At 42.1% G+C, this 27,960-nt stretch overlaps 1 protein-coding gene across 8 annotated transcripts in view; it reads right to left on the bottom strand.

Moving 5' to 3' along the window:
* The window catches only part of dab1b (DAB adaptor protein 1b), a 39,378-nt gene extending 12,178 nt beyond the window's left edge, over nt 1-27,200 (bottom strand). For 4 of the 8 annotated variants that reach the window (XM_085929498.1, XM_085929500.1, XM_085929499.1 and 1 more), the window contains exons 1-3: nt 10,197-27,200; nt 9,495-10,065; nt 1,877-2,016 (exon numbers count right to left, since the gene is read on the bottom strand). In XM_085929498.1, the coding sequence (XP_085785624.1) occupies nt 1,877-2,016; nt 9,495-9,564 (210 nt within the window). In that variant the 5' untranslated portion in view covers nt 9,565-10,065; nt 10,197-27,200. The remainder of the gene's footprint in view (nt 1-1,876; nt 2,017-9,494; nt 10,066-10,196) is intronic. The other 4 variants (XM_085929495.1, XM_085929496.1, XM_085929493.1 and 1 more) reach the window with 4 other exon arrangements.
* Between the last annotated feature and the right edge of the window lie 760 nt (nt 27,201-27,960).

Below are 27,960 nucleotides of genomic sequence, written 5' to 3'. Positions count from 1 at the left end.
TAAAAAGGATTGACGTGAGATGACCAAAGCACACGAGTTTGTTTTTTGTCTCCTTACCCCCTCTCAGCTGAGTGAAGGGGGACATTGGGGTGACAGCAGTTACATAAAGTGCGATAGGACATCTTGTTCTTCCTGAAACCTTTTCGCAGAGAGTTGTGTGTGTGTGTGTGTGTGTGTGTGTGTGTGTGTGTGTGTGTGTGTGTGTGTGTATATATATATATATATATATATATATATATATATATATATATATATATATATATACACATATATATATATATAATTGCAGTTTTTTTCTTCTCCAATGCCCATCATTTTCCCTTCATCTTCTTTTTGTAGGTCTACTTGCACTTTAGCGTGAAAGACAGGAGTGCTGGCTGACAACAATAAAGAGTAGATTTGCTGACAAAATGCAGCGACCCGTTCGCTCCAGCAACTCTCACGTAATGCTGACTGAACAATCGAGAAAGCCTTTGAAGTCTGTTTTATTCCGGATAACTGCTCGACTCTAATTAAAAAAAACAGTTAACATTTCCACTATGTTCCTTTTGATGCAGAGAGTTTGCTTGATGTGTCTTTTATTGAACAAAGGTTGCCAGAGAAGAAAGACCTGATGCTTCATGTCTGACAAAACCGCAGTGGCGCAAACAAGCAGTTGACTTCATTTGTAATCGGCCTCCCTTCACCTCAAAACTTTACATCACAGCTCAAATTTGACATGCAGGTCATTTGAATTTCTTTTATCTGCATTTTCTGATTTTCTGGGATTTTTAAAAAATGAATTTTCCCTCATCCCCCATAGGTATACATATACTGAATGTTTATCAGTATTTTCTGTAAAATTTTGTGAAACAGAAGTTTTTTAGCAGACACCCCTAAGATAACCTTGGCCACCCCATGCCATGATGCCCCCCCCCAAAAAAAAAACTAGCTCCGCCAGTGCACACAACAATTATTATTATTATTATTATTATTATTATTATTCTATTTGGCAATGCCTCAAAAACGTGTCTGTTCTGTTTGGACAGATTAGCAGAGAAGCCAGGCACACAAAACAAACAAACAGCGCACACAACGGACCAGTGGGAGAGTCGATAGCTGCTGTCAATCAGCCATCGCCTTCTCTATTTGGTGGATTAGGCCTCACAGCAGTGAAAGGTAGCTCAATAGAGAACCCTTCCCCTTCTTTATCCCCAGTCCAGATAATAGCACTTGTGTATTGACTACTTCGGGCTGCTCACTGCTGGTGTCATAGAGAGGTTATTGCTGGAATGTCAGTTCGGTTGCCAAAAGGCTCTTTTAGTGCACGTATCTACTTTACGAGAGTTCTTTTCCACTTCCCGTAACAGTCCTTCACATTTTTTTCAATATCAAACAAAAATGAGACAATGTTGGATTTTAGATGATTATATGTAGCTTCAAATATCTCGTTTTATGAGAATTTATTCACACAAGGTTAACAGGAATAGAGACAAAGTGCTAAGAAACAAAAAAGCTTTTTCTTTCAAGGACCAATGTAGTTGAAGTGAAGCAGCAAGTTTGATGAAGATGAAACATAGCCCGTAGCTGCGTTGTACCACCTAATAAGGACCGCTTTGATTTGTTCTGTCTGTTCGGCTCTTTCGAGTGCTAAAGTCGTAAATCGTGCAGTGCCTTACTCATTCGCACATCTCTTCTCCAAATCTGAGTGAGATGTGAAGATACACACATGCACACACACACACACACACACACACACACGCACACACGCACACACATGCACACACGCACACACGCACACATGCACACACACATACATGCACACACACACACATGCACACACACACACATGCACGCACAGACACACACACACACACACACACACACACACACACACCTTGAGTTTCATCATGGAATTCTGGCACAGCTTGTCTCCACGTGCTGCCGTCACGTCATCAATCCCAATCAGCTTGGCCTTGTAGCGAACGCCATCTCCGTGGAAACGCTTAATAAGCCCCGCCTCGGTGCGGTCCTGACCTGCGGCAGGAAGACAAAGAGGGTAGGAGAGGACAGGGTACATGAGTCAGCTGCTCTGCCATAAATATTTATGGAACAGGAAATGCAGAGTGAATCATAAATTAGAAGCCAGTGAGGAAATAATGAAGCAAAAAATTGGTTTACTGTCTTCATCCTAATCGCCCAAAGGTGCCTTTTGAAGTGAAAGTGACGTTCGCCGACCGGAGCCTTCTTGAGTGTAGGCGGGATTCAGAGATGATTCCCGAGAGTTGCCTCTCACATTGCCTCGAGCTTTCTGGCCCGATGTGAGAAATGTTTTCCCATACCCCGAGCTGGGGTCATCGCACAGGTGACCCCCCTTTGAGATTTCGCAAGGTCTTAAGCACCTTGGAGAATAGTTTTCAAGGTCTTTTACTCACTCAATTCTAGGTCACGAGCAATTCTAGCATCTGAGGGAAAGGGCCATCTTGAGAAACCATTAGAAGGGTAAATGCCAACACCAAATAAGTGCTTCAAGACCTTTTCTCTTGCGCCGTTCATTCTTAACCACAGAACAGATTTGTCCAAATTTGGCAAAAAAGGAACTTATCCAGGTTATTGAAATAAAAGCAAAGTCTTGGTTCTAATGCAAGCGTTGTCGTGGCTTTGCACACCCTCTTATTAATTCATGGGGGCACAATCCTCTAAACGTTGGGGGAGGGCTTGACGATGCTAAAGTCATTAAAGTCTCCAAGCGAGTGAATGTCAAATCTTGGCCTAATTCAGACTTTTTTCTCTGCCAAAGCATGATGAGTCTTAAACACAGCCACAATGTGCTGAATTCGGCTTGTCACACACACATTAAAAAGGTAGAAAAGCGCTTCAATGCTTATCATATATTTACAGTATTAGCTGTAATGCGATTCTTTGGGAAAGCTCCAAATGAAACCAAATACTCCACGCTATCCTTTGTAGCTACAAGGGCTCAGTCTATTCATACAGTATTAAGCATGCTAGCCCAATTTTACTGACTCATACTGTAATGTATTGTAAAATGCATGCTTGCTCCAGTTGCATTTTAAACACCATCAGTCCGATTGAGTCCAGCTCTCCCCACTGAGCTTTCTTTGCCATTTGTGTCTTTACATTCAGTGTGCCATTTCCCCGTAATAACAACAGAGATTTAGAGCTTTATGCAGAGATCCTCTTCAAAAACAAAAAGGCCTTGCATACTGAATGAGAGTCTTGACACAGTGGTATAACTCATGTGCAACGTGCTCTGGGTTCAGATCAAGACAAGAAAGTGTGTTGTATTTGAAGACTAAAGGGCTGTGAGGCATGCTGTTTCATGTTGTCTTTCACACACAGTGCGGAAGAGAGTTGTGCGAGTGCATGTGTGTGTGTGTGTGTGTGTGTGTGTGTGTGTGTGTGTGTGTGTGTGTGTGTGTGTGTGTGTGTATTTTAGGTGTGGTGACACATTTTCCTCTGGCTTTTTTTGGATTTACAGTTACCCAAGGTTGAATGGTCCTCATAATGATGCTCATAATGCGCCTGACATAGGCTTGCCTAAAGTATTGTTTACTGTTGGTCTGCATCTTAACACGCCCATCCCCGTGAAGTCCTGGTGGTCTGAAAGGGGTTAAAACAGTGTCAAAATATTTTTAGTATCGGGCTGCATTGTAGTCATAGTTTCCTTCGGAGGGCCATTATGACTGTCAATGCCTTATATTATATACATTAAAGGCCACACTACAAACTGATAAATAATTAGTTTTGAAATCAGCGATTAGTAAAACTGTTCTATTATAAAAAGGCGAAGGGTAATTAAAAAATGCTAGCGTCATCTCCATTTTACAAAGTGTAATTTCATACATTTAGTGTTGACACATGAAATTGGTGTACAATTTGTATTTGTGGGCCACATAAAATGATGTGATGGGCTGTATCTGGCCCCCGGGCCTTGTGTTTGACATGGATGTGTTAGAAGAACTCAAAGAGACCTTTGCCACAAGGGCCGCCCTTTCTAACAATGTTCAAAAAATATACTTTTATATCTATCGAGTAAAATCATCGGGGCATCCCGTCTCACCTGCAAGGCGGCCGCGATTGTGTGTGATGTGAGTCACCCCGCTCACTCTTTGTTTGAACTTCTGCCCTCTGGGAAGAGGTACAGATGCCTGCGCTCCCGCACCACCAGACTCAGAAACAGCTTCATACTCCAAGCTGTCAGGATCTTGAATTCCCTCCCCCCTCCGCCCTCAGCTGCATGACGTCCTGTTCTTTTGCGCTGTGATCTGGCTGTCTGCTATTAGCACGCTTGCTCCGTTTTACTGCTCTTATTTGTCTATTTATTTATTGTTTATTTATTTGGGTTATTTGCTTATGACTTATTCGTTGCTCTTGTCTGTTCGTTTTTACTCTTTGTGCTATTTGATTGTAAGTGTTGTGTACTGTGTCTGGTCACCGTGGGACGGTGGGAAACGTCATTTCAATCTCTTTGTGTGTCTTAACGTGAAGAAATTGACAATAAAGCGGACTTTGACTTTGACTATGTAAAAAAAGAAAATGGAAAAAAAATGGAAGCCAGCTGGACAATAAAAGCTCTCAACAAATGTCGCTCTCGCCAAACTGGCTGTGGAAGAGGAGCACAGAGAGAAGAATTACAGTTACCCATGCTCCTCCAAACTGTTTGAGGGCTTGTCTCTCATCACCGCTCGAGAATGGGGACAGCCAAGGGACAGATGGCAGCAGATGGAGTGTTACAAGCGTCCCTCCAGATATAAGATCTTGGCAACCACAAACATTTTGTTGGGGAAACGGGCAATGGGGAAGATTAACCTTTGACCCCCTGTGAGCATGTACCCGTGTCTGCTTGTCTCCTCGCGTTAAAATGACACCGCACCCTCTGGCTAGTCATAATTGTCACGGTGAAGCCTCCTGTGCTTCGCTTTCTTGCCACGTCAATGCTAAATTCTGTGGTTAATCTCTGCAGAGGACTTCAACGACAACAGCCATTAAGTGTCCTCTCTGACCTCGTATTATTTAGTAAAGATGTCTCATGGATAATGTATGAGGAAAGCAAATCTGTCCCTGCCATCTGCCTTCCTCCATGCAAACAAAATAACTTTCATAAGCCTCAGCAAACACAGACACATTTTTACAGGCGGCAGACTCCTTTAGCCAAAATTAACCGAGGGATAAATTATGGATTCTACAAACTTACACTGTTAATGAGGGCTATTGTTTACTTTATTGAAATAGCAAATATGATAGCCAGAATTAACCAAGGGATAAATGATGGATTGTACAAACTTACACCGTTAATGAGGGCTATTGTTTACCTTATCAAGATAGCAAAATGATCATGGTTTGCCACAAAGCTTTTCGGCTCTGTTATTATAAAGTCGATGTAATTGTGAAAAGTGGTTGCAATTAAGCTCAGTTATCTTTCCAATGTGATGGATCAGCTTCTCTTTTAAATTGCAGCACCTCCCTGCTAGCGCTCCTGCTTGGACCTTACTTTGATTTTGCGATCAACAAATCATGAAAATGAAGTGGACAAAATTTTTTACAAGTATTATCATAATAAACATAATAAATAACTGTAAATATAAATGAATATAAATAAATAAATATAAATAAATAAATATAAATATGAATAAATATGAGTAATAAATAACTAAATAAATAAATCTTTTAATATTTTCGTTGCAGTCAAACACTGTGTACTGTAACTCTCAATGAGCCTTGCACAGCTGTGGGCAGGTATTTTAGCCAACTTCTTCTGAAGGCACTGTGGACAAAAGATTCAATAATAAGAATTATTATAATAAACATAATAAATTTATAATAAATAACTGTAAATATAAATACATATAATTATAAATAAATAAATAAATAAACAATGCATTTATTTATTTATTTATTTATTTATTTATTAATCATTTTTTCTTGCAGTCAAACACTTTGTTTACTGTAACTCTCAATGAGCCTTGCACACCTGTCGGCAGGTATTTTAGCCAACTTCTTGCACTGCTCCAACTCGCTGAGGTTTGAATAGTTTGCTTCCCAAACTGCATGTTACAGCTCCTTTCACAGACATTCAATAGGATTTCATTTTTTTCACTCCAGAATTGATGGTGTTGAGATTTCACTATATCCTTCCACAGATTGAAGACACAACATGACGGACGTGGATGAAAAGCAGCCTCTCATTTATCACAATCTATGCTTTGTATGAGTCATGTTAAACTTTGAGTTGATGTGACTTGACAAAGAGCTCCAGCTTTGTCATCTGTCCCTAGGACATCCTCAAAGGAGCTTTATAGGATTGTTAACAAGAATCTCACCAAGCAATTCAACTTGAGTTGCTTTTTTTATTTTACAGAAGGGATAGCAATATTTTTTTTTCCTGTTGTGCTTCTACAAAGAAAAGAAACTACTGTGATTCATGGAGGAAGTTCCACAATGTTCTGGAGCTGCTTTGCCCTATCTGGCAGATTGTCTTGAATCTGTGCAGTCAAATTCAAGACTATCAATGCATTCTTTAGTGTGTCAAACTTGATTTTTGGTGCAGGACATGAGCCCCCCTCTCACCACTTGTCAAGTTAAGTCAAGTTTATTTGTATAGCCCTAAATCACAAGCAGTCTCAAAGGGCTTCACATAGACAAACAATTGACAATTATTCTCAAAGCATCCCCTGATCTTGAGCTCCCAAAAGGGCAAGGAAAAACTAAAAAAAAAAAAAACCCTACCAGGGGAAAAATGAGAAACCTTGAGAAGGGACCACAGATGGAAGGATCCCCCTTTTAGGATCACCAGGCTGCAATGGATGCAAAGAGGGCACATAAAATATATCATATGGAAATCAAAAAGTGGATGTCCAGGCCAAAGCCAAGAGCTGTCGGAGGAGCCCTCGATCGTACTGGCAGTGTCTTCGAGGAGGGTAATCCGCTGCAGTTCCCTCATTCTGAATTTGGTCCACGAGAATCTAGATAGCCGCTGTCAGCTTGGGTGTCAGCTAACCACCTCCCCAGCCGGGGAGGGGTGGGGGAAGTGGGGTCAGGGAGAGGGAGCATAAACAAACTCCAGCCGAATCGGCCACTACAGGTTAATTAAAGGCCATATCATAGAAATATGTCTTTAAACGTGTCTTAAATGTTTCTACTGAGATAGCAGTTCTAATATCCATTGGTAGGGCATTCCAATAGAAAATGCTCTAGACCCTGAAGACATTTTCTTGGCCCTCGGTGTCACTAAAAGACTAGCGTTTTGCGAACGAAGGTTACGAGACGGAATATAAGGAACAGGCAGGTGCAGTGGGTAGCACGTCCGCCTCACAGTTAGGAGGGTGAGGGTTCGGTTCCACCTCCGTGTGTGGAGTTTGCATGTTCTCCCGAGCCCGCGTGGGTTTTCTCCGGGCACTCCGGTTTCCTCCCACATCGCGAAAACATGCTTGGTAGGCCGATTGAAGACTCTAAATTGTCCCTAGGTATGAGTGTGAGTGCGGATGGTTGTTCGTCTCTGTGTGCCCTGCGATTGGCTGGCAACCGGTTCAGGGAGTCTGTCCCCTGCCTACTGCCCGATGACGGCTGGGATAGGCTCCAGCACGCCCGCGACCCCCGTGGGGACAAAGCGGTTCAGGAAATGAATGAATGAATGAATGAATGAATGAATGAATGAATGAATATAAGGAACAACTAGGTCGACGAGATATGAAGGCGCTAAGCTTGTCCAAGTATTACATCATAAAAGTAATGAAAGTCATGAGGTGAGCTGAAAGTAAAATAAAAGTATCAATCAATCAATCAAGTCAAGTTTATATAGCCCTAAATCACAAGCAGTCTCAAAGGGCTCTGTCCTCTGCATTTAACCCATCCCCATGTGATTTTGATCCATCCCCTGGGGGAGAGGGGAGCAGTGAGCAGCAGCGGCGCCGCGCTCAGGAACCATTTTTGGTGATCTAAAAGTAGATGGTTTTTTGGTGATCTAAAAGTAGATGGGTTTTTTTTGCAATATTATTTGGTGGAAGGTCATTAATGTATTCAAAATAAATATCATACAGTTAGGGTGCGTATGATACTTTGCGTGAGACTTTTTCCAATGGTCAATGGTCAATGAATGAATTTAATGGGAATCAGCAGAATTTCAATTTTTTTTTAAATCCTGTAATAGCCATGCCTACAGTTCTTTGTGTAATTTTGTGTCCACGCAAGCATAAACGTTTCTCAAAACAGAGATGTTGAGTGGGAGACACTTTTGGAGTTGGAAGGCTGACTAGTAACAATGAGCCTAATTTCTCTCATTCCCTTCTGCTAATGCAGACATAAATAAACTGTATGCATTCAACTGAGCGGACATGCTCCTTATGCATGAAGCTTTTAGACACACACACACACACACACACACACACGCACACACACACACACACACGCACACACGCACACACACACACGCACACGCACACGCACACACAGAATACTATGTATAAAAGTGAATGGCCATTCACACACGGCTGAACGTTGACATAAAAGGTTTTGTATATTTACCAAGGTCCCCAGACATTTTACATTCCATCACAAGCATCAAATGCATGTTTTATTATACGACACTTGTTTTGTGTTCCCCACCGAAATGTGACTCTAAAATCCCTCATGGCTCCTACTATAGATTTTTGTGTCATCGTCTGGGTCCTTAATAGCCTCTCTCTCTTTCTGTGCGCCCCACCCCCCCGCCGCCCACTTAGCTTAAATCGATGGGCCTTCCTCCAGCCCTGGCCATTTAACTAAGCAGGCCAAGCGAGCTAGTGAAAGAGCCACGGAGGAATCGGCCCCGCGGCCTGGCTTCAGCCAGACTGCAGAAGCTGGATTTTCTCAACTCATTGAGTGGCTTTTATTCATGGATGGAAAAATGAGCAAAATGAGAGCAGCTGAAGTCAAGGAAGCAAATGAGAAAGACTCCTCTTGTTGCTCACTTTGCCGTCCCCTTGAATCACACTCTTTTCCATTTCCACCCTCCCCCCCACAGTCAGTTCTTTCTCATTTCAATCTCCGAGTGAACTGTTGGGAGAATGCCTCGTCCTATTACATCACGTCTGCCGTTCATCAAAGCGACAGGATGTGAATTACCCTGTCCGTGACACCTAAATCATGGCGCTACCCAAAGCCCGGGGCTACACGGAATAGCTGTTACTACATCTGGATGGCTGGGCTGAGACAGGGAGCCTCCTGGTGAGTTTGACAGAGCGACGCTGCTTGCCGTGTACTCCAAAATTATTTAGCACTCTTCAAACATTGCTTTTAGATTTCCAAAGAGGAGAAAGTTAACACTGTCAAGATCACTGTTCATCCATTTATCCATCTTAGTGGATTTGAGATTTGTACTCAGTGTAAAAGTCCATAGTGCAAGTTTAGTTGTGACACATTTTAGCACTGATATACATTTTGGAAATTATTTTACCCGAACGGCCTGTGTATGTATTTGTGGTTCGGTCAAAGCGTAGAACTGCCACAGCACTTACCTTTGATCCTCCTTGACTCCTTTCTCTGGATGCTTTTGACACCCGGCTGGAGCTCGGCCTCTGCTGACATCCTCCACTGCTGAGTCCTTTGTCCGTCTCACAGCAAGTCCACCATGGGGTTCACGGCCACACTAGTTCATTCAACTCCCGGACTCAATTTCCCAAATTTCCACCTTACTTACGGGCTCGTCGCATTCGGAATAATCAATCTCATACTCATGCCTGATACTTCTCTGCAAATGAAGATCCAGCCTTGATAAATAGCCCTCTTCACTTTGCCATTTGTGCGTATTAGCAAACAACACATGAAGAGCTTGATGAGCTTGTTGATCCTCTTGAGAAAAGCTTCAGATCTGGATTGACGTCCTCTAGAGTAAGCCTCCTTGAAGGTCAAGTATCACATGGTCGACCGGTGCTCTTTTCTGAATGTTCACCTTTTGCTGGTGAATAATTCCTCCCGAGGGAGGCGGGGGCATTGATTAAATCAAAGATTGTTCTTCACAGTAGGTCAGGAGTGGCTATCATTCCTCCAGAGAGAACATAATACGTGATCACACAGCCTCAGTCAACCCTGGAAGGAGATGAAGGAGGAGACACTGTTAATGTTGGAATGGAGATGGTTCAAAAATTCAACTGACATATACCCCCAGATTGTTGATTACAGGATTAATTGAACATGACACATGGCAGGCGCAGATTTACCAAATCAACAACGATGTTATTAGCTCTTCTGGATCATCAAACCTTAATGAAAGAGCTGCAAGTGCATGCTGCTCAGCGGCCACCCTTGAAGGAGAAGATTTTTATGTGCTGCCTGTGAGTAAATTGTGCACATTAAAGCACAAGTGGGGATTTTTTGCATGGAAAAGACTTTTTTTCCCCAGAAGATCAGGCCTACAGCACAAGAGAAAGGCAGGCAAACGACAGACTGTAGTGGAAATCCTGGCAGGGCAACCCCCATGTTGTGCTTTAATGCCCTTGAATCATCTACTGTTAACAATGGCGGAGAGCCAAACTGGCATGGCAGCTGCCACTACTTGTGTTGGCATGGTGACAGGTCTTTGTTGGAGAAGACCCTCACCCTAAACAGACCAAAAAAGTGCTGAACTGCTGTATCGCATTGTCAAGTATTCCCATCATTTCGATAGCGCTGTCTGGTTCCATGTTCTTCCACTGATTTAAAATAAAAAAATAAAAAAATCAACAAAATACATAAATGCCTCTAATGTGGCTTCACCCAAAACCATGACCATGATTGTAAGTGTGTGTTAAAAAAATAAAATTCATTTAAAAAATCTAATTTACCACTTGCTGGACTCATATTTACTGTCATATTTAAACACATAACCGTACCAGGTAAACATCATAATATATGTTTACAACTGCTATCAGTATAGATGGCAAAGCAGGTATAAATGCAAGACCGCTAGGGCAGTGACTCGATCAGCCAATCATGAGAGGAATGCATTAAGACCTCGCACTTCTCGAATTTCTTGAAAATGTCATGCCGCTGGAGTGTGTCACGTCTTGTCCCCAGCCGTTCCACTGTGTCTGTTGTCATGTTTCCTGTTTGTGTGCTCGCCCCTCCCGTCCTGTGTGCCCATGATTAGTTTGATTGTTCTCACCTGCCTCTTGTTACCTGTCATGCATATAAGTCCTGTCTGCCCCTTACGCCCCGTGGGATCATTGTCTTGTCGTCTTGATGTCTTTTTGGTTCCTGTCTTTGTTAAGTATGTTTCGGTTAGCCAGTCGGTCGGTCGGTCGGTCGGTCAAGTTATGTTAGTTTGCCAGTTCCTCTTTGTCTGTTCCCCCTCATCTTCCCTTCCAACTCCCCTTTTGCTCAATAAACCCTGGTCCAAGGTGCATTTGGTCGCCCTGCTCCATTCCGATCCGTGACAGTGTGCAAGCCATTCGTCAGCCAACATACGCATAGCTTCGCGGACACGACTGCACAAATGGAGACACGGCGCAGCCTGCTTGCCTTCCTTTCTTCTCTTATTTCCTTCAACAGCTCATTGGTTGCCGTTGCCTCATCAGCACCAGTTCTCATGCGTCTCGACCATGTGCCTCCTTTCATGCACGCTCAGATAGATAATGTTTGTCAGGTCGAGGCAGAAATGGTTCTCAGACGAGGATGTGGAATGATAAGGGAAGTATTTTTCTTGTCACAAAAAACAATCTTATCAGAAAGCCGTTACTAGTGAGAGAGAGAGCAGACATACCTTATTGTATTTGATGAAACCGATTTAATGTGATGTACAGCTGCTTTTTTTTGTTCTTTCCTTCAAAACCAATGCTATCTAGGTCACCCGCACTCCACCGTGTTCTCTGTGTTTTAACATCTTCCACTGCCTCGTATGATTTGGGTCAGAGTTAACGAGCATTGCTCGTTCCTCCAGCTACTCTCGACTGTTACAGGATGTCAAAAGTCCCAGACAAAAGCCATCTCATTTATATCTTTGCTCATTTTAGTGAAGAGGGGGGAAAAAATGATGGAAGTTGATTTCTGCCAGCATTTCATTATTTGCTCACTGCTGTCTTTCTCAGTCTGCTCGCATTTTGTAAACCACCTCTGGAGATGTTTATTTCCTGCCTATATACATCGTAACCTGACTATTGAACGGGAATGGGCATGCTGTGAGGAAAACCTGGCCAACCTTATCCTTAAATTAGGCAGTCATCAGTCATGCATGTCATTGATTTGTCTGGGGTTCAGAATGAACAGACGATTGCATTATAGAGTAAGATGTTATATTGAGACACAAGCCTCTGTGGATCTTGTCTTCAAGGAGAAGCAATAGATGAACTTGGGGTCAATTATGCCTCCACAATGAGAGGCACCTTCTGTGCTCTGTAGCTTGCGTGCGACTTGTACGGAACGCCGTTATTTCATTCAGGCTAAGGCTTAGTGTGGCCCAGGGCTAATGGAACATTTGTTCAACAGCGTGAGTTTAGCACCTTGCGCTGGCCATCTTTGTTAAAAAATGCCTCCCAGTTTATGGAGCGGACATGTGTCACAACCGAGCCGAGCAGCTCTTCCCGCTGAGCGACCTTGTGACGTCAAAAGCCCGTTCTCGAGTGTTATATCAAGGCCTTATGACGTCGTTCCCCCTCCCCCCCTTCAAATTAGTCCTTATCGTAGCCTTAAAATTAACAATCAGGTAGTCTCATGTGGCCTTACAAGCTGCTATGAGAACATTTTGGTTAATTTGTCTGGGTTGAACTAATTAGATTCCTAACTTAGGTAGTGGAAAACCCACTTTTGTGGAAAAGGAGAATTTAGTCACGCGTGATTCAAATGGTTAAAGCAAACATATTTAGATGGCATCACAGCAGAGACAATGTTAAAAGAAGGTAAGAGAATTACACTACATTTTTTAAAATGACAGAAATCTTTTGTTTTTTTTGCTCCCAAGTGAATTTAAAAGTGTGTCACGGCAACTTAAACATAAATAATGGAATCAAATGACTCTTGGGCTCAAAATGTTCCGATATGATAAGCAAGGGAAGTGGTTGTTTTAGATTGTAGTCTTAAGTATGAGCAACAGGTGTGTGATTTTTTTTTTCAAGTTTGAGTTGATAAAAGTCAGCTTACATTTCTAACAGTTACTTGAACATTACTTGCATAATAAAAAAAAAAAGTTTATAATGGTTACAGAAGGGCGGCTCGGTAGAGCACTGGTTAGCTCATCCGCCTCACAGTTAGAAGGGTGCCGGTTCGATCCTACCTCCGACCCGCCCTGTGTGGAGTTTGCTTGTTTTCCCCGTGGCCGCATGGGTTTTCTCCAGGCACTCCAGTTTCCTCCCAAGAAAAACATGCCGATTGAGCTCTCCAAATTGCCCCTTGGTGCGAGTGTGGTTGTTCATCTCTGCGTGCCCTGCGATCGGCTGGCAACCAGTCCAGGGTGTCCCCTGCCTACTGCCCAATGACTGCTGGGATAGGCTCCCGCAACCCCCGTGAGGACAAGTGGGATGGATGGACACAGATTGAGCCTTATTACAGTTTACATAATCTATTGTAGAAAAATATGTTATTAAAAAATATTTTTTGAGACTCCCGTTTTCCTTGTATTTGGGTCCAAATCATGCAAAACGTTAAAATGCCTTCCACGTATGCCGCTCACATAATTAGTAACATCATTACAGTTTGACATGCGCGCACTTAAAATTTAAATAAAGCAAAACTTCGAAGCATGTGTAACAACAATTTAGAAAGATGTCATAAAAATCTTTCTGCTTCATTAACATGGACTAATTACCAATCTGATGAGATGGCTACGCTGGGGGAGAAGTCAAGCAAAGCGATTAGTGTTCATTCTGAAGGCACATTGTCTGCTTAGTTGTACCAAATTTCATGGCAATCTGTCCAAATTTTGCGATATTCCAGTTTAGACTGAGCACATTGGATGAAAATTGAGGGAGGGATGGCAATGAAAAGAAAATAACCCTGCCTGTTTGTTTGTTTGTTTGTTTGTTTGTTTGTTTGTTAGAACAGAACATTTGAATACAATGGAAGCAGAAAAATGGGGAAGGGAACAATAGCACGAAGCTAGAAACTAAAATCCATCCCAAAAGAGAAATACTGGCGCGTCAGTCCTTTCTTTTCCTTGCCTTCCAAGATGGAGGAACTGCCAACATCACCGTGTTTAACCACAGCTCAACTCAATTCTGACAAGAAGGTGGGCGTCTTACTTACTTACAGTCAAGCGCCGAGGAGGAAAACTCAAAGGCAAAAAAAAAAAAAAAAAAGATATACGTTTGGATGTTCATTTAGTTTGTGTTGAGGAACGATGCCCCATTGCTTCAGGGTGAGCAGCTACAGCTGGAAAGTTAAGTAGACATTGCCACACAGTTGCCACACAGAGAGCCTTGAAGCTGTGTGCAGAGTTGGGCCCATCAGGGCACAGCAGCAGAAAGGCCAGCAACTGCGGCCCTGTGTGTTGACTTCTCCATTATCCTGTTAACCGGCTTGGCTGCCCGTGGACTGCAAAATTATTTTCCATTTAGATGGAGTGAGAGACAGATTATTTTATAAGGTACAAAATCTGATCGTTGTTTTTTTTTTTTGCCGATACTGATTTCAGTATTAGGCAGGATAAAACTTTGATTAATCATCCAATTCATTAAAAATTGTATTAAGAATAACTTTTTTACTTTTTTTTTTTTACATGTTTTTCATTTTTACATTTTTGGTTCATAATCACTGACCATTGACACTGATTGATTAGTTCACATTTAACCTCAAGCCCTCACCTCCCATAGGAAACAATGGGGAAAGTCTAGCTGTCCTGAAATCTAAACTACGATTTCTACTATTCAATAAGGTATAAGACATATACGTATTTGAAGCAAATTCTGTATTTTCCTTCTTTTTTTAACTTGGCTTGTAAAACTCGTCCAACCAAAATTTTGGTCTAGCTGGACTCTAGAGGTTCCACTGAAAGGTGTTTAGATTCCGCACACAACTTTTATATCATACATATTGAGGCTAACAAAGTTTCACAAGCAGATGGCAAAAGGAAACAACATTCAAATTTATTTCTGCTTCTAATTTGATTCCAGCAGGTCTGGAAATGCGCCGATGAGTACACAACAACTGGACTCTTGTCACATCTATGAAATGTTTTATCCAATTGTCCAAAACACCTCATGTGATGTGTCTTCCCTGAGCCATCTTTAGTACAGTGTTGATTAGGTTTGTTGCTGTGTATTTATCCTGCTGGGATGAGGACAGCTGGATGGACTCCAGAAGGTCTGCACAAACACCACACCAGCCCTCATTTGCTTCCCTCTGTTTCATTATCACTGGAATCTTTTTTTTTTTATTTTCCTCTCCAGCATCTTTCATTTTTTATCTCCCCTCATATTTTTGCCTCCTGCCCAATCCAGTTCTCCTCTGCTCTCATTTTCTCTCGCTCTCCAGCAGACAGAACAACAGAATGGCTGCTTGTGGAAAAACAAAGTGGAGCATCTTTCTTTCTTTCTTTGATGAATTACAAAAGGTGGTGGCTACATAACCTAACTAAAAGCAATTAATGAGGGAAATGCACGTTCCCCCCCCTCCACCATGTTCTCTCTTTCTCTCATTCTGTCAGCGTTTCTATAGAGCTTAGCAGTCTAAAATTGTCCCCTTTAATCCTGCATGGGTCAAATTAACTCAATTAATTTCAGAACATAATTGCTTATACATGTTGTGCTGTTTGCTGCTTTTGGGTCATTTGTGATGTAAAAAGTCATGTTGATGGGAAAGAAACGTCTGAATAAATAAATAAATAAATAAATAAAATGAACACAATTTTCTCAATGCAGTATTTTACATCCAATCATAGCTCGAACTCTGGAATTCGGCTTGACTTTTGAAGTCCATATTTACAGAATATTGGAAGACTTTTGGAGCATTATCAGGAGAAAACAGTATTTGGTTTCCATTGGATATTTTTAATGGAACTGTAAAAGAATCAAAAGGTTTCATGCACCGTTCCTGACATCAATTATTTCTGAGAGTCCTTAAGTCCCAAACATGTTTGACTGCAAGTGAAAGTGATTATCTTCGCTGTGACTCATTTACTTATCAAATGTCTACAGAAATAGATCTTTCAAATCCTCCCTTTATGAAACATATTTAATAAGCGTCTTCAGTTTGGTTCACTTCCAGATTGCGGCTTCTGGCAGAAAAAGCTTGCGAGAGAAAAAAGGGTGACTGACACCATACAAGATGGAAAGTTGGTATGTTTAAGAAGACCTTTCACAAGTTCTTACATTAAAAAGTATGTTTCCGATATAAAGCCAAATATATTAGGGTCATTCAAGGTGCAGAACAGTTTTTTAACACAATAATCGTCTTGCAAAAAGCAAACTCGGGATTTGCAGATGTTACATCGATATTTCAAGTTCTGTCTTTATAATAAATGTAATAATATAATAATAAATAATAAATAAAATAGTTAATATAAAAAGGGATCTGCTTTTGCAGATGTCAGGTCGATATTTCAAGTTGTGTCTTTATAATAAATTTAATAATATAATAAAAAACAATATACCTAATTATATAATTAATATTAATATAAAAAGGATATGCTTTTGCAGATATCACGTTGATATTTCAAGTTGTCTTTATAATAATTTAGTATAATAAAACAAATATTTAAAAAAACGCAGCAAATAATTTGTGAGTCTTCCAGCACACCTCAACGTCTCTCATGAATCTCACTCGAGCAATCAGGCTGCAGCGACGTATAGAGCCATGGGAGGCGTGAAACTGGCTGTGAAACTCTTGTCATCTCGTATGTTATCTCACTCTCGATACCGGGGGGATTCAATTATGCCCGGCATAATTGGCAGCTAATCATGCAGCTAATGATAAATGAAATATTTCACAGTTACAAAAGAACGGCAAGGTATATATCGGGGTAGTCGTCGCACAGTCATTTTGTCGTAGAAACAATTTTGTCACAGAGAGCAGATACGAGCTGGAGTGAAACCTCCAAGTCAGGACACTTGATGGCTGATTAGAGCAAAACGTCAGTGAGGTTCCCCCAACTGTGATGCTCGAAAGGGTATTGTGAGGTGACGTCATGCTGGCCGCTGTAGCAATGGCCGATGCTAGCTGCTCGCTGCAACGCCACAGCGAGAAATGCAGAGCATGTTCGCCACAGGCGCCGCTACAAATGTCATCTCAATTTACTGTCATTTTCGGACTATAAATTGCTCTGGAGTATAAGTCGCACCAGCCATAAAATGCAAAATAAAGTGTAAAAAAAAAAAACATATATAAGTCGCACCGGAGTATTAAGTCGCACTTTTGGGGCAAATTTATTTGTCAAAACCCAACACCAAAAACAGACATGAACCAGCAACAACAGGCTAAACGATACGGTATGCTAACGTGACGTATACACAAACGAGGAGCTGAGAACGGGCCTGACGTAACATTCAGCTATTCAAGTAAGTATTACATAAATAACACGTTTATCAAAGCATCTGTGTCACTTCAATTCATTAAATCCATCGATCTTGCTTTATGTAAACAATGCCGCGTATGCGCCGCATATGCTGACGTCGGACCCGTTGTAAGTTGCATTTCTAATTATTCCACAGACCCATATAACGATATATAAAGTATATTTCAAATAACTATCATATTACAACAATATTATCAAACCACCTGTGTCACTCCAAATCATTAAATCCATCGATCAAATTCCTCGTTCTTTATGTCAACAACGTCGCGCATGCGCTGCAGAGATCTAGTATATAACAAACAAAGTTAACAAAGTACCAGGAAAGACGTGGGTTTGGTAAACGGCTCTTTATCTAACAAAACAAGAGTTCAACGAGCCAACAACTACTGAACTTCCAGCCACGGAGGTGGAAGAGACCTCCGTAGAATAGGAGTGGGCGTGCGTAAAAGCCATGTCCGAGCCCCATTCACCGTCCCCGGACACCCAACCAGCCGAGCGCTGGGCCCGACTTTCATCCACGGAGGTGAAAGAGAGCTCCCGTCGAGAAGGATCGGGCGTGCGTAAAAGCCATAATAGTTTTTCAAACCTTTAGTGTCACTCCAAATCATTAAATCCTTCAAACTCTTCGTCCTCTGTGTCACTTACAAACCCCAAAATAGTCGCCAGCCATTCACAGGGCACACAGACAGAAACTCACAGGTAGTACATGCAAACTCCATACAGGAAGGCTCTTGAATTAAAAAATTCAAAGGTCTGTCGAATTAAAAAAACTGCATATTTCTGCAATACTGATCATGTTCATAATGATGTTTTTGTGTCAATTGAAACTGAAAGAGACTTTCCCTTCAACATATACACAAATGATCTCCCTTGCTTTCAATGAATCAACTCTTTAAACAGTCAAATGAGAAGTGATATACTTTGCTCAAAGTGGAAAAGAAAACATGACAGGAATTGAGTTGAATTACTCTTCCAGGCATAAACATCTCAATTAATTACCTCCTGGGTGAAGATGAAAAATATAGCAGGAAAAAGACTCTACAAGTCAAGTCAAGTTTATTTGTATAGCCCTAAATCACAAGCAGTCTCAAAGGGCTTCACACAGACAATCAATTGACAATAATTCTCAAAGCATCCCCTGATCTTAGGCTCCCAAAAGGGCAAGGAAAAACTCAAAAAACCCCGACCAGGGGAAAAATGAGAAACCTTGAGAAGGGACCACAGATGGAAGGATCCCCCTTTCAGGATCACCAGGCTGCAATGGATGCAAAGAGGGCACCTAAAATACATCATATGGAAACCAATGGATGCCCAGGCCAAAGCCAAGAGCTGTCGGAGGTGCCTTCGATTGTCCTGGCAGTGTCCTCCAGGAGGGTATTCCACTGCAGTTCCCTCATGGTGAATTGGTCCACGAGAATCTAGATAGCCATCGTCAGCATGGGTGTCACCTAACCACCTCCCCAGCCGGGGAGGGGTGGGGGGAGTGGGGTCGGGGAGAGGTTAAAGGCCACATCATAGAAATACGTCTTTAAACGTGTCTTAAATGTTTCTACTGAGGTAGCAGTTCTAATATCCATTGGCAGGGCATTCCAGAGCTCTGGAGCCCGAATTGAAAATGCTCTAGCCCCTGCAGACATTTTCTTGGCCCTCTGTGTCACTAAAAAACTAGCGTTTTGCGAACGAAGGTTACGAGACGGAACATAAGGAACAACTAAGTCGACGAGATATGAAGGCGCTAAGCCATGCAATGATTTATAGGTTAACAAAAGAACTTTGAAGTCACATCTTAAATGGACCGGGAGCCAATGTAAATTGGCTAATATTGGGGTAATGTGATCAAATTTTCTTGTCCGTGAGAGCAGCCTCGCAGAGCTAATATTTAAATTGGCTGTCAGCGGAAAACAAACTCCTGTTGAGCTTGGATTTGATGACATATTTCATAAAACACACAACAACAAAAAAGTGTGTCATCCGCCAGAGCGCCTGCTTCCGCTGCTACTGCAGTCCCGCCCGTGGGTAATGGGATTGGAGCACGGGGCAAGCAGATGCAAGCCAACAGCCTCACCACTCAAAGGTGATGGATGCCGTGCTGCTCGTGTAGTGCATCTGTGAGAGCAGATGAATGGGGAGGAGAGCCTGATGAATTAATTGGGTCACATGTTTCGGGGTAAGGAGTGCAGTTGGGTGGTTGCTTGCTTGTGTCGACAACTGGGGCAGTGCTTCGCTTACACGACTTGATTTGGAAGGCTGTGCTTTTTCAGTTCATGCAAGCAAGAGGCTCTTGGTCAGATGAGCTGGTTCAGTTGGGATAAAAAAAAAAAAAAATCCCCCTAATTTTCCCAACATATTCCAGTGGTGCTGTCACACTATTATTATTATTATTATTATTATTATTATTATTATTATTATTACAGTGATCCCTCGCTACTTCGCGGTTTGTTTATCGCGGCTTCACTGTATCGTAGATTTTTTCCAGCCCAAAACAAGTTGATATAATAAGAGTTCCATCCATCCATTTTCTGAACCGCTTAGTCCCCGCGGGGGTCGCGGGCGTGCTGGAGCCTATCCCAGCCGTCATCGGGCAGTAGGCGGGGGGAAAAAAAAAATAATAAGAGTTCTAAAAACATATTTGCAGTGTTGTACTTTGTTTTAAAAGAAGTTATCATAAAAGACTTCTGAAAACATATTTTACAGTATTGTACCTTGTTATAATAATAAAAGAGTCCTAAAATCATATTTACAGAATGTATACTTTAGCTAAAATGCGCATGGCGCTGCTATGGTAACTTGTGACCACTAGAGATCCCTGTTTAACAAAGGTTAACAACAGAACGTCACATCTACGTGTTACACACACCCACACACACACACGCACGTATAATATTGATATTTTCAATATTTATACAATATTTTTTGTATGTTATTCATACTATTAATGTGTTATTTACATGTTTGAAACTATTATTTAATGTTCAAGTAATAACGTATGCACTTAAATGGTTTCATATACATTTACCGACACACGAAAAATGTACAGATGAGAGGGTGACCCAACTTCGCGGATTTCACTTATCCCGGGGTGGTTTTGAAACCAATTATCCACGATAAATGAGGGATTACTGTATTATTTATTTATTTATTCATTTATTCATTTATTCATTTATTCATCTATTTATCTATTTATCTATTTATCTATTTACTTATTTTTATGTTTTGCAGAGAAGCAATTATTTATTTATTTATTTATTTATTTATTTATTTGTTTATCTATTTATCTATTTATCTATTTACTTATTTTTATGTTTTGCAGAGAAGCAAAACAATGGCATAACTCTTGTGTGTTGTTCTCAAGATGATCAAAAACACTAACCTATCAAAATTAAATGACAGTGTGTTGTTGTGTGTCTGTGTAAAAGTCCAACTAAATCCATAGCGATCATGACTTCCATGTGTAATAAGGTTTTTTTTTATTATTATTCTCCAGTTCTTTGATTGTATAGTCACAAAACATTCAATCAAGACACATTTTGGGAGGTAAACTGCCACTCTTCATATTAACCCTGAGAATGTAATGAGAAGGGTTAATACCACGGATTACGACAAAGAGCGGAATTTAGGTCATTTGTTAATGGATAGCGTGAGCGCACGGCGGGACCGTCCCGTGTTATGCATGTTATGTTATATTTACGCTCTTTGTTTCATGAATGAATCAAACATGCATGGCTTAACGTAAATATTTTACTGTCTTCCAAGTGTGAATTTTTAGCTGTGTTCAGAGTGGGACCCATTTCAGAGTAAAATGCACGATTGAATGTGCAAGGTTAGCATCTCTGCTAGTAGGGTCAGCATTGATTTACAACTAGTTGTTAGCAATTTGAAAAGTAGTAGTCAAGGTGCTGACCTTTATGTATACACGTTTCGAAAGAAAAACAAAACATGTACAGCATGCCTCGATGTCAGCTGAGATCAAGGAACGATAGAAGGAAAGGATAGAACAAAGAAAGCAAACGCTAGCTTTTCTTGATCTATCCTCAGCACTGATCTAATTGGGAGTTATAATAGTTTGTGTAAGACTGACTTGAAGAAGGGTGGGAGAATGCTGTGAGAGGATCCTTTTACCTTGGCACAGATAAGAAGACAAAGAAGATTTGAAGGCAGCTAGCTAGATTTTGTTGACAGCACATGCTGTGCTTAGTCGATACTGAGCGGGGTCTGTCTTTCTTACCCCCTTAATATCTGTAGCTCTCCAGCCTAATATTTCAAGCGATGGATGATTACTTTGTGTGTTGTGCCAACTGGCACGACGTGAGTTGAGCTGAAGGTCATCTTGACTCATTTCCGGCTCAGAGGCAAGGCGGCCGGAGACGGACGGTTTAATGTCCAAAAGTGATTTGTGTTCATAGAACAAAGACAACAAGGCCAGCACGAGGAAAGCGACGGGGGCCACTCGAGGCATATGGCGAGGTGACTCATGCCTCCCAGCTAATTGAGTCCTAATGAATCATTGGTTTGGCATGTTACTTGTCCCTGGTGATGCATCGAGTTGCAACTCCTGACATGCCTGACGTTCGGACACCGTTGGCCTCCCAACTAAATACTTCACTCAGCTACCAGACGTTGCAGAAAAGGGGACAAGGACCATTAGTGACACTCACGCGACACAATGGAAGTAATCGTGTGATGAGATGGTATTTGGCTCTTGTATGATTGATGTAGAATGCCATAGAGTTGGGATTGCCAACTCAATTTGAGCTGGCCGCAGTCACCAGTGAAAAAAACTTCATGGCATTTGAATGCTGCTCACAGGTTAGCTGTAGCTTTACACAAGAGGCGGGCTAATCCCTTGCCAGCCAATCAGAGGACTAATGTAGACAAATCAACCATTCACACACACCCTTGGCCAGTTTCTTCCTTTATTAACTGAGCATGCATGTTATTCAAATGTTGCAAGAAGCAAACTGAGGCACACGCGCTTATGTAACGCTACATCCAGAATTGCATCTGTATGCTTTGTACTACCGCAATAGGCAAGGCAGCTTTTATGATTTTTTTTTTTCGATTTTCATAGCTCATGGCCGTACTCATCAGTGAGTCAGGCCATAGACAGGAAAAATGTATTTGAATGTTTTTTACATTTTTTTTACAAGGCCACTCCTGAGCGCGATTAAAATGTCATTTCCATCACGACATACAACCTTGCATGTTAAGTAGCTTGTTTTCTTGAGCAGATGGTTTTCAATGAGCCTTTTACTACCCTGACAACTGACAAAGCACCTGTCCTGTGCATTACAGAATGTGCAGCATTCAGTGCCGCACAATACGCAGCTATCTGAGCAATCTCCCCTTTTTGTTCAACTGGGGAAAGCCCAATAACCTCTGACCCCGCCTCTGCCAGGGGCCATATCTTCATTCATGAATTAAATCGATAGAAATAAATGAATGAGAACTCGGACACAATATCAACAATAATAGGTTCTTCAAGCCCCTTTTATAAAAGATTCAGGAAACTGTGTCCAATATGAACACTCACGTCGGTGTAACCTTATCAGTCAGACACATTATCTTTGAGGACCTCACTTCAAGTAGAGGGAATGCAAAAATTGTGATCAGAGGGGAAACAATAAAGTAGCAGCACAACATGGCCTAACATAATGGCAGATTGCGCCACCTTTTCATCAATTAATAAATCAACGAGATGCTGGACTATTTGTTGATTTAGACCATAGGTGTTAAAGTCAAGGCCCAGGGGACAGATATGCCCCACCACATCATTTCATGTGGCCCCGAAGACAAATCGTGCATCATCATCTGTCAATACTATAGTTACAAATTGTCAGCAACATTTGACCTGCCAATTATTCTCGTGAATTAATGGACAGATAAACTCTGACATATTCCATGAAAGATTGCAATAGTACTTTATATTCCCTGCATGTTCACCTTTTGTGTAGTGGCCAAGTGGCCCAAAAGTGTGTGATGAAAAGAAAATGTCAAAACCTCTTTGCCTAGTCTGTTTCTAATTCTTGCGTCTAAGTGGAAAAAGCATTATGGCCTTAATCGGTTGAGATATACGTAGCTCCCTAAACCACTCACAGCTTTTGCTGTCAGCAGCTAAATTAAGAGTCGTGCTTCCACTGGGAGAGCCGACAAAGTCCTTCTTACTGGAAAAGTGATGTTCTCTGGTGCTTTGTTCGGACCTGTCTTAAGCTTCACAAATTACACGATGCAGCAAAGACCAAGCTTGGACAACAACAGTAAAATATGAGAGTGTGTTTGTTTGCCGACGGGTGGGGAGGGATGTACAAACGCCCGATTGTCTTACAATCGAGTTGGGGAGTTCAGATTAAGATGTGTTGCAAAGCATCCTCTTTAAGGAGATTACTTGGGGTAGTTTGTCAGAGGTCACCAATGAACTCTGGCACCAAATCCTGTCTTGTCTTACTTTTATATCGCACCAAGCCGCAACAATACTATGGTGGACCACAAATTTCCAGTCATCTGTTTTACAGCTTGCTATCTATTTTCTTCCTGTGTCGACAGTAAATGCCAAGGCCATGTTGCTCTTTCCCTGAGCTCTCAAGCACAAACAGTTCTCTGATAGACACATGGTCCAGTTATGAATTATGCATTTCAACTGGTCATTCTGTCACTCATTGCATTTTAGCCCAGGGGCAAAGTTAATTAAAGAGGATGAAAGACTAACAACCATGACTACACCAACATCAGTCAGGTCAGTGTTATTCTCTTTCATCCATCAACAATCCTCTACAATATAGAGCAAAACAAAACGGCATTATATATATATGTACTTTCCATAAAAAAAAAAAAAAATTGTTTCTTTAATTTATTTGCACTTTTTAAACCTACAAATGCGTCAGATCTTTTTGCTGGACTATATAAATATAAATATATGTAACGTAAATTTTGGACTATAAGTCGCACCAGCCATAAAATGCACAACAAAGTGAAAGAAAAACATATATAAGTCACACCGGAGTATAAGTCGCACTTTTTGGGCAAATTTATTTGTCAAAATCCAACACCAAAAACAGACATGAACCAGCAACAACAGGCTAAACGATACGGTATGCTAACGTGACATATACACAAACGAGGAGCTGAGAACGGGCCTGACGTAACAATCAGAGTTATTCATAACATATGCTGACGTCGGACCCGTTGTAAGTTGCATTTCTAATTATTCCACAGACCCATATAACAATATATAAAGTATATTTCAAATAACTATCATATTACAACAATATTATCAAACCATCTGTGTCACTCCAAATCATTAAATCCATCGATCAAATTCCTCGTTCTTTATGTCAACAACGCCGTGCGTGCGCTGCAGAGATCTAGTATATAACTATATTGTAGTGTTAACAAAGTACCAGGAAAGACCAGTTTGGTAAACGGCTCTTTATTTAACAAAACAAGAGTTCAACGAGCCAACAACTACTGAACTTCCAGCCACGGAGGTGGAAGAGAGCTCCCTAAATAGGACCGTGCATGCGTAAAAGCCATGTCCGAGCCCCATCCACCGTCCCCGGACAGCCACCGGGCCGAGCGCCGGCCCCCGACTTCAATCCACGGAGGTGAAAGAAAGCTCCGTAGAGTATGACTGGGCGTGCGTAAAAGCCATGTCCGAGCCCCATCCACCGTCCCCGGACAGCCACCTGGCCGAGCGCCGGCCCCCGACTTCCGTCCACGGGGGTGAAAGAGAGCTCCCGTCGAGAAGGACCGGGCGTGCGTAAAAGCCATAATAGTTTTTCAAACCTTCTGTGTCACTCCAAATCATTAAATCCTTCAAACTCTTCGTCCTCCATATCACTTACAAACAAAGCCGCTAATGATGCCGGTAGTACATGGGGCCCTTCGTCAACTTTGTCATCCTGTGATCGAATCCTTTGCCCTTTATGTAAAAAACCGCTGCGCGGCATGAGTGACGTCATTTGCAGTTCAAATGACAGTAATCCCTTGTTACATCGCGGTTCGTTTAGCGCGGATTTTTGAATTTTGAAAATTTGTGGAAAAAAATCACATATAAGTCGCTCCTGAGTATAAGTAATATATATATACACACACACACACACACACACACACACACACACACACACACACACACACACACACACACACACACACACACACACACACGAGCAGCCAAACTTAAAACCGCATGAAGCGAACAGAACATCAATCTCGATCTTGAACAAATAAATGTTGTGTGTCCAAATATGAGCGCCAGCTGACACGCTGACCTGATTTACACGCCACCGCGCTTCCGCAACACTAGGGTGTCTATCCTGCTCACGACCCATGACCCTGAATGCGATGCAGAGAAGAACAGGAGCCAAGACAGCTGCCCGGTTCCGTGCAGACATTGAAGATGAAGAAACCATACCACGACGGCGACGGGCTCCGTGTATCCAACCATTCATGCAGCCACCCACACAACTCCTCTCATCTGTGTGCGTACGTGCGTATGTTACGTGTGCGCACACGAGTTATCCAAACGTATCAAGTTGCCACTTTTCAACATTCAGTCAGAGCCACTGACCGTGCAAATGATGCCCACGACAAACTGTGACGCATCCATTCAGTGTCATTTTTGGACAGCGTGAGGTTAAAAAATGATCTAAACTTTTTGTCTGATCAACATGATGGATTTATTTCACAGTGACGCTACAGACCAAATCAAACGACATACAGTAGCTGGGTAACGCAATGAATGCAGGACAACTGCATAGGCCATATGCCTTTTAAAGAAAAAAAGAAATAATGTTGGCGATCAGAAATAATATATTTATGTTTCTGTTTAATTTGTTTTAGTATTTCTGACTCTAAATGGAGGACGGGTTCGCAGCCCATTTTCATTCAGCAAACCAACGCACGTCCTGTCCATAAATCTTGACACGGCGCGAAGCTGCCATGCATCCTCAAGCTCAATGACAGTCATTTAAGAAAAATTCTTGCAAGTAGAAAGTCACTCACCTTTTCCCATGCAGCCCAGTGTCCCATGTATGCGTTTTAATCCATTTCTGCGTTCCCTTCATGTGAGCGCGCCAAGAGAAGAGCATGCAGAGAGCGTGTGCAAGAGAATCCATTTGTTAATTCCATTTGCCGGGCACACAAGGTGGAATCACATTAACGCAAAGTTCTACAACTAAATCTAAATTTCTGTAAAGCTCTACCTTCTTCTTTTCTCTCTGGCTCTCTCGCTCTCTCGCTCTCTCCCTTTGCAGCTCTGAAGTTGCCTGGTTACCCCTGTTTCTCATTCAGGGAGGCTGAGGCGCTGCGTGCAGCGGCCAATCATAGCGGCAGCCGGAGAGATTAACCATTTCTTGGCTTCACTATTCTAGTTTCAGGCTCAAACGAGTGCAAGTGGGCGGGGAATGTGGGGAAAAAAAATTAAAATGCATAGAGAATAATGTAGAGAGAGAGGGGAACCGCTAGAGGAGTCTCCATTAGGATAGGGAGAGGGGGATTAAACATTTTGGAAAAATAAAAGGACTGGAGAGGGAGGAAGGGAGGGAGGGAGGGGTGTACCAGTTGCCACTTGTCACAAGATTCCATGTTATGCAAACTGCGGGCTGCTCCTCTGATCCGCAATTTCTCCCTCGGTCGGTCTTTAACGTTCATACATCTCATTTCTCAAATCTACAAAAAGCAATCCATCAAGGTAATTGATCACCCCCCTTTTTTTAAACCAGCCATCCATCAAGTCAGGTTACCACGCCACACTCCCCCTCAGCACCCCCCCCCCCCCCCTCCCCTCCGTGCTGTCCCATGCAGTCCAGTCGTCTCATCATAGGCAGTATTGATTTCAGTTTCCCCCCCTATAGCCGCCGGGGTGAAAGGTGTAGGAGAGCAAGGCAGTTTCAGATGCTAAAACAAAGCATACAAGAGCTTGGTGAGCATCACCACGTTCATCTTCATCCTCACCCACCATGCTGAAGCCCACCATCGTAGAAGTGCTTGTACAGAAATGTATGAAAATCTGAAGTTGGATGAAAGAGCCTAGAGCATCCGATTGGTGGGGTTTAGGTCAAGACTGTCAAGTTCTTACACACGAAACTCATGTCTTTATCAAGCTTGGCCCCAGACTTGGATGATATATTAGTGTCACATAACTTCATGTTTAAAATGTCTGCTGGTTCCTGTGCATTGCAGCTCAGTGGCCTAGTATTAGAGTGTCCGCCCTGAGACTGGAAATTTGTGGGTTCAAACCCCGGTCGGGTCATACCAAAGACTATAAAATGGAACCCATTGCCTCCCTGCTTGGCACTCAGAATTAAAGGTTGGAATTGGGGCGTTAGATCACTAAATGATTCCCAAGCGCGGCACCGCTGCTGCTCACTGCTCCCCTCTCCCCCCCCAAAAAAAAATCAATGGGAGATTTTTTTTCTTTTTTGAAAGAAAAATCCGCTTTTGACTTGTGATTTGACTTTGACGTGTGATCCCCCAGGGCAGGGGATGGATCAAAATCAAATGGGGATGGG

This window comes from Syngnathus leptorhynchus, chromosome 14, assembly GCF_054491065.1.
Source record: "Syngnathus leptorhynchus isolate UIUO chromosome 14, UIUO_Slep, whole genome shotgun sequence".
NCBI classification, from domain to species: domain Eukaryota; kingdom Metazoa; phylum Chordata; class Actinopteri; order Syngnathiformes; family Syngnathidae; genus Syngnathus; species Syngnathus leptorhynchus.
The sequence above is the reverse complement of the archived record's forward strand: the minus strand, read 5'-3'. Positions and strand labels throughout refer to the sequence as shown.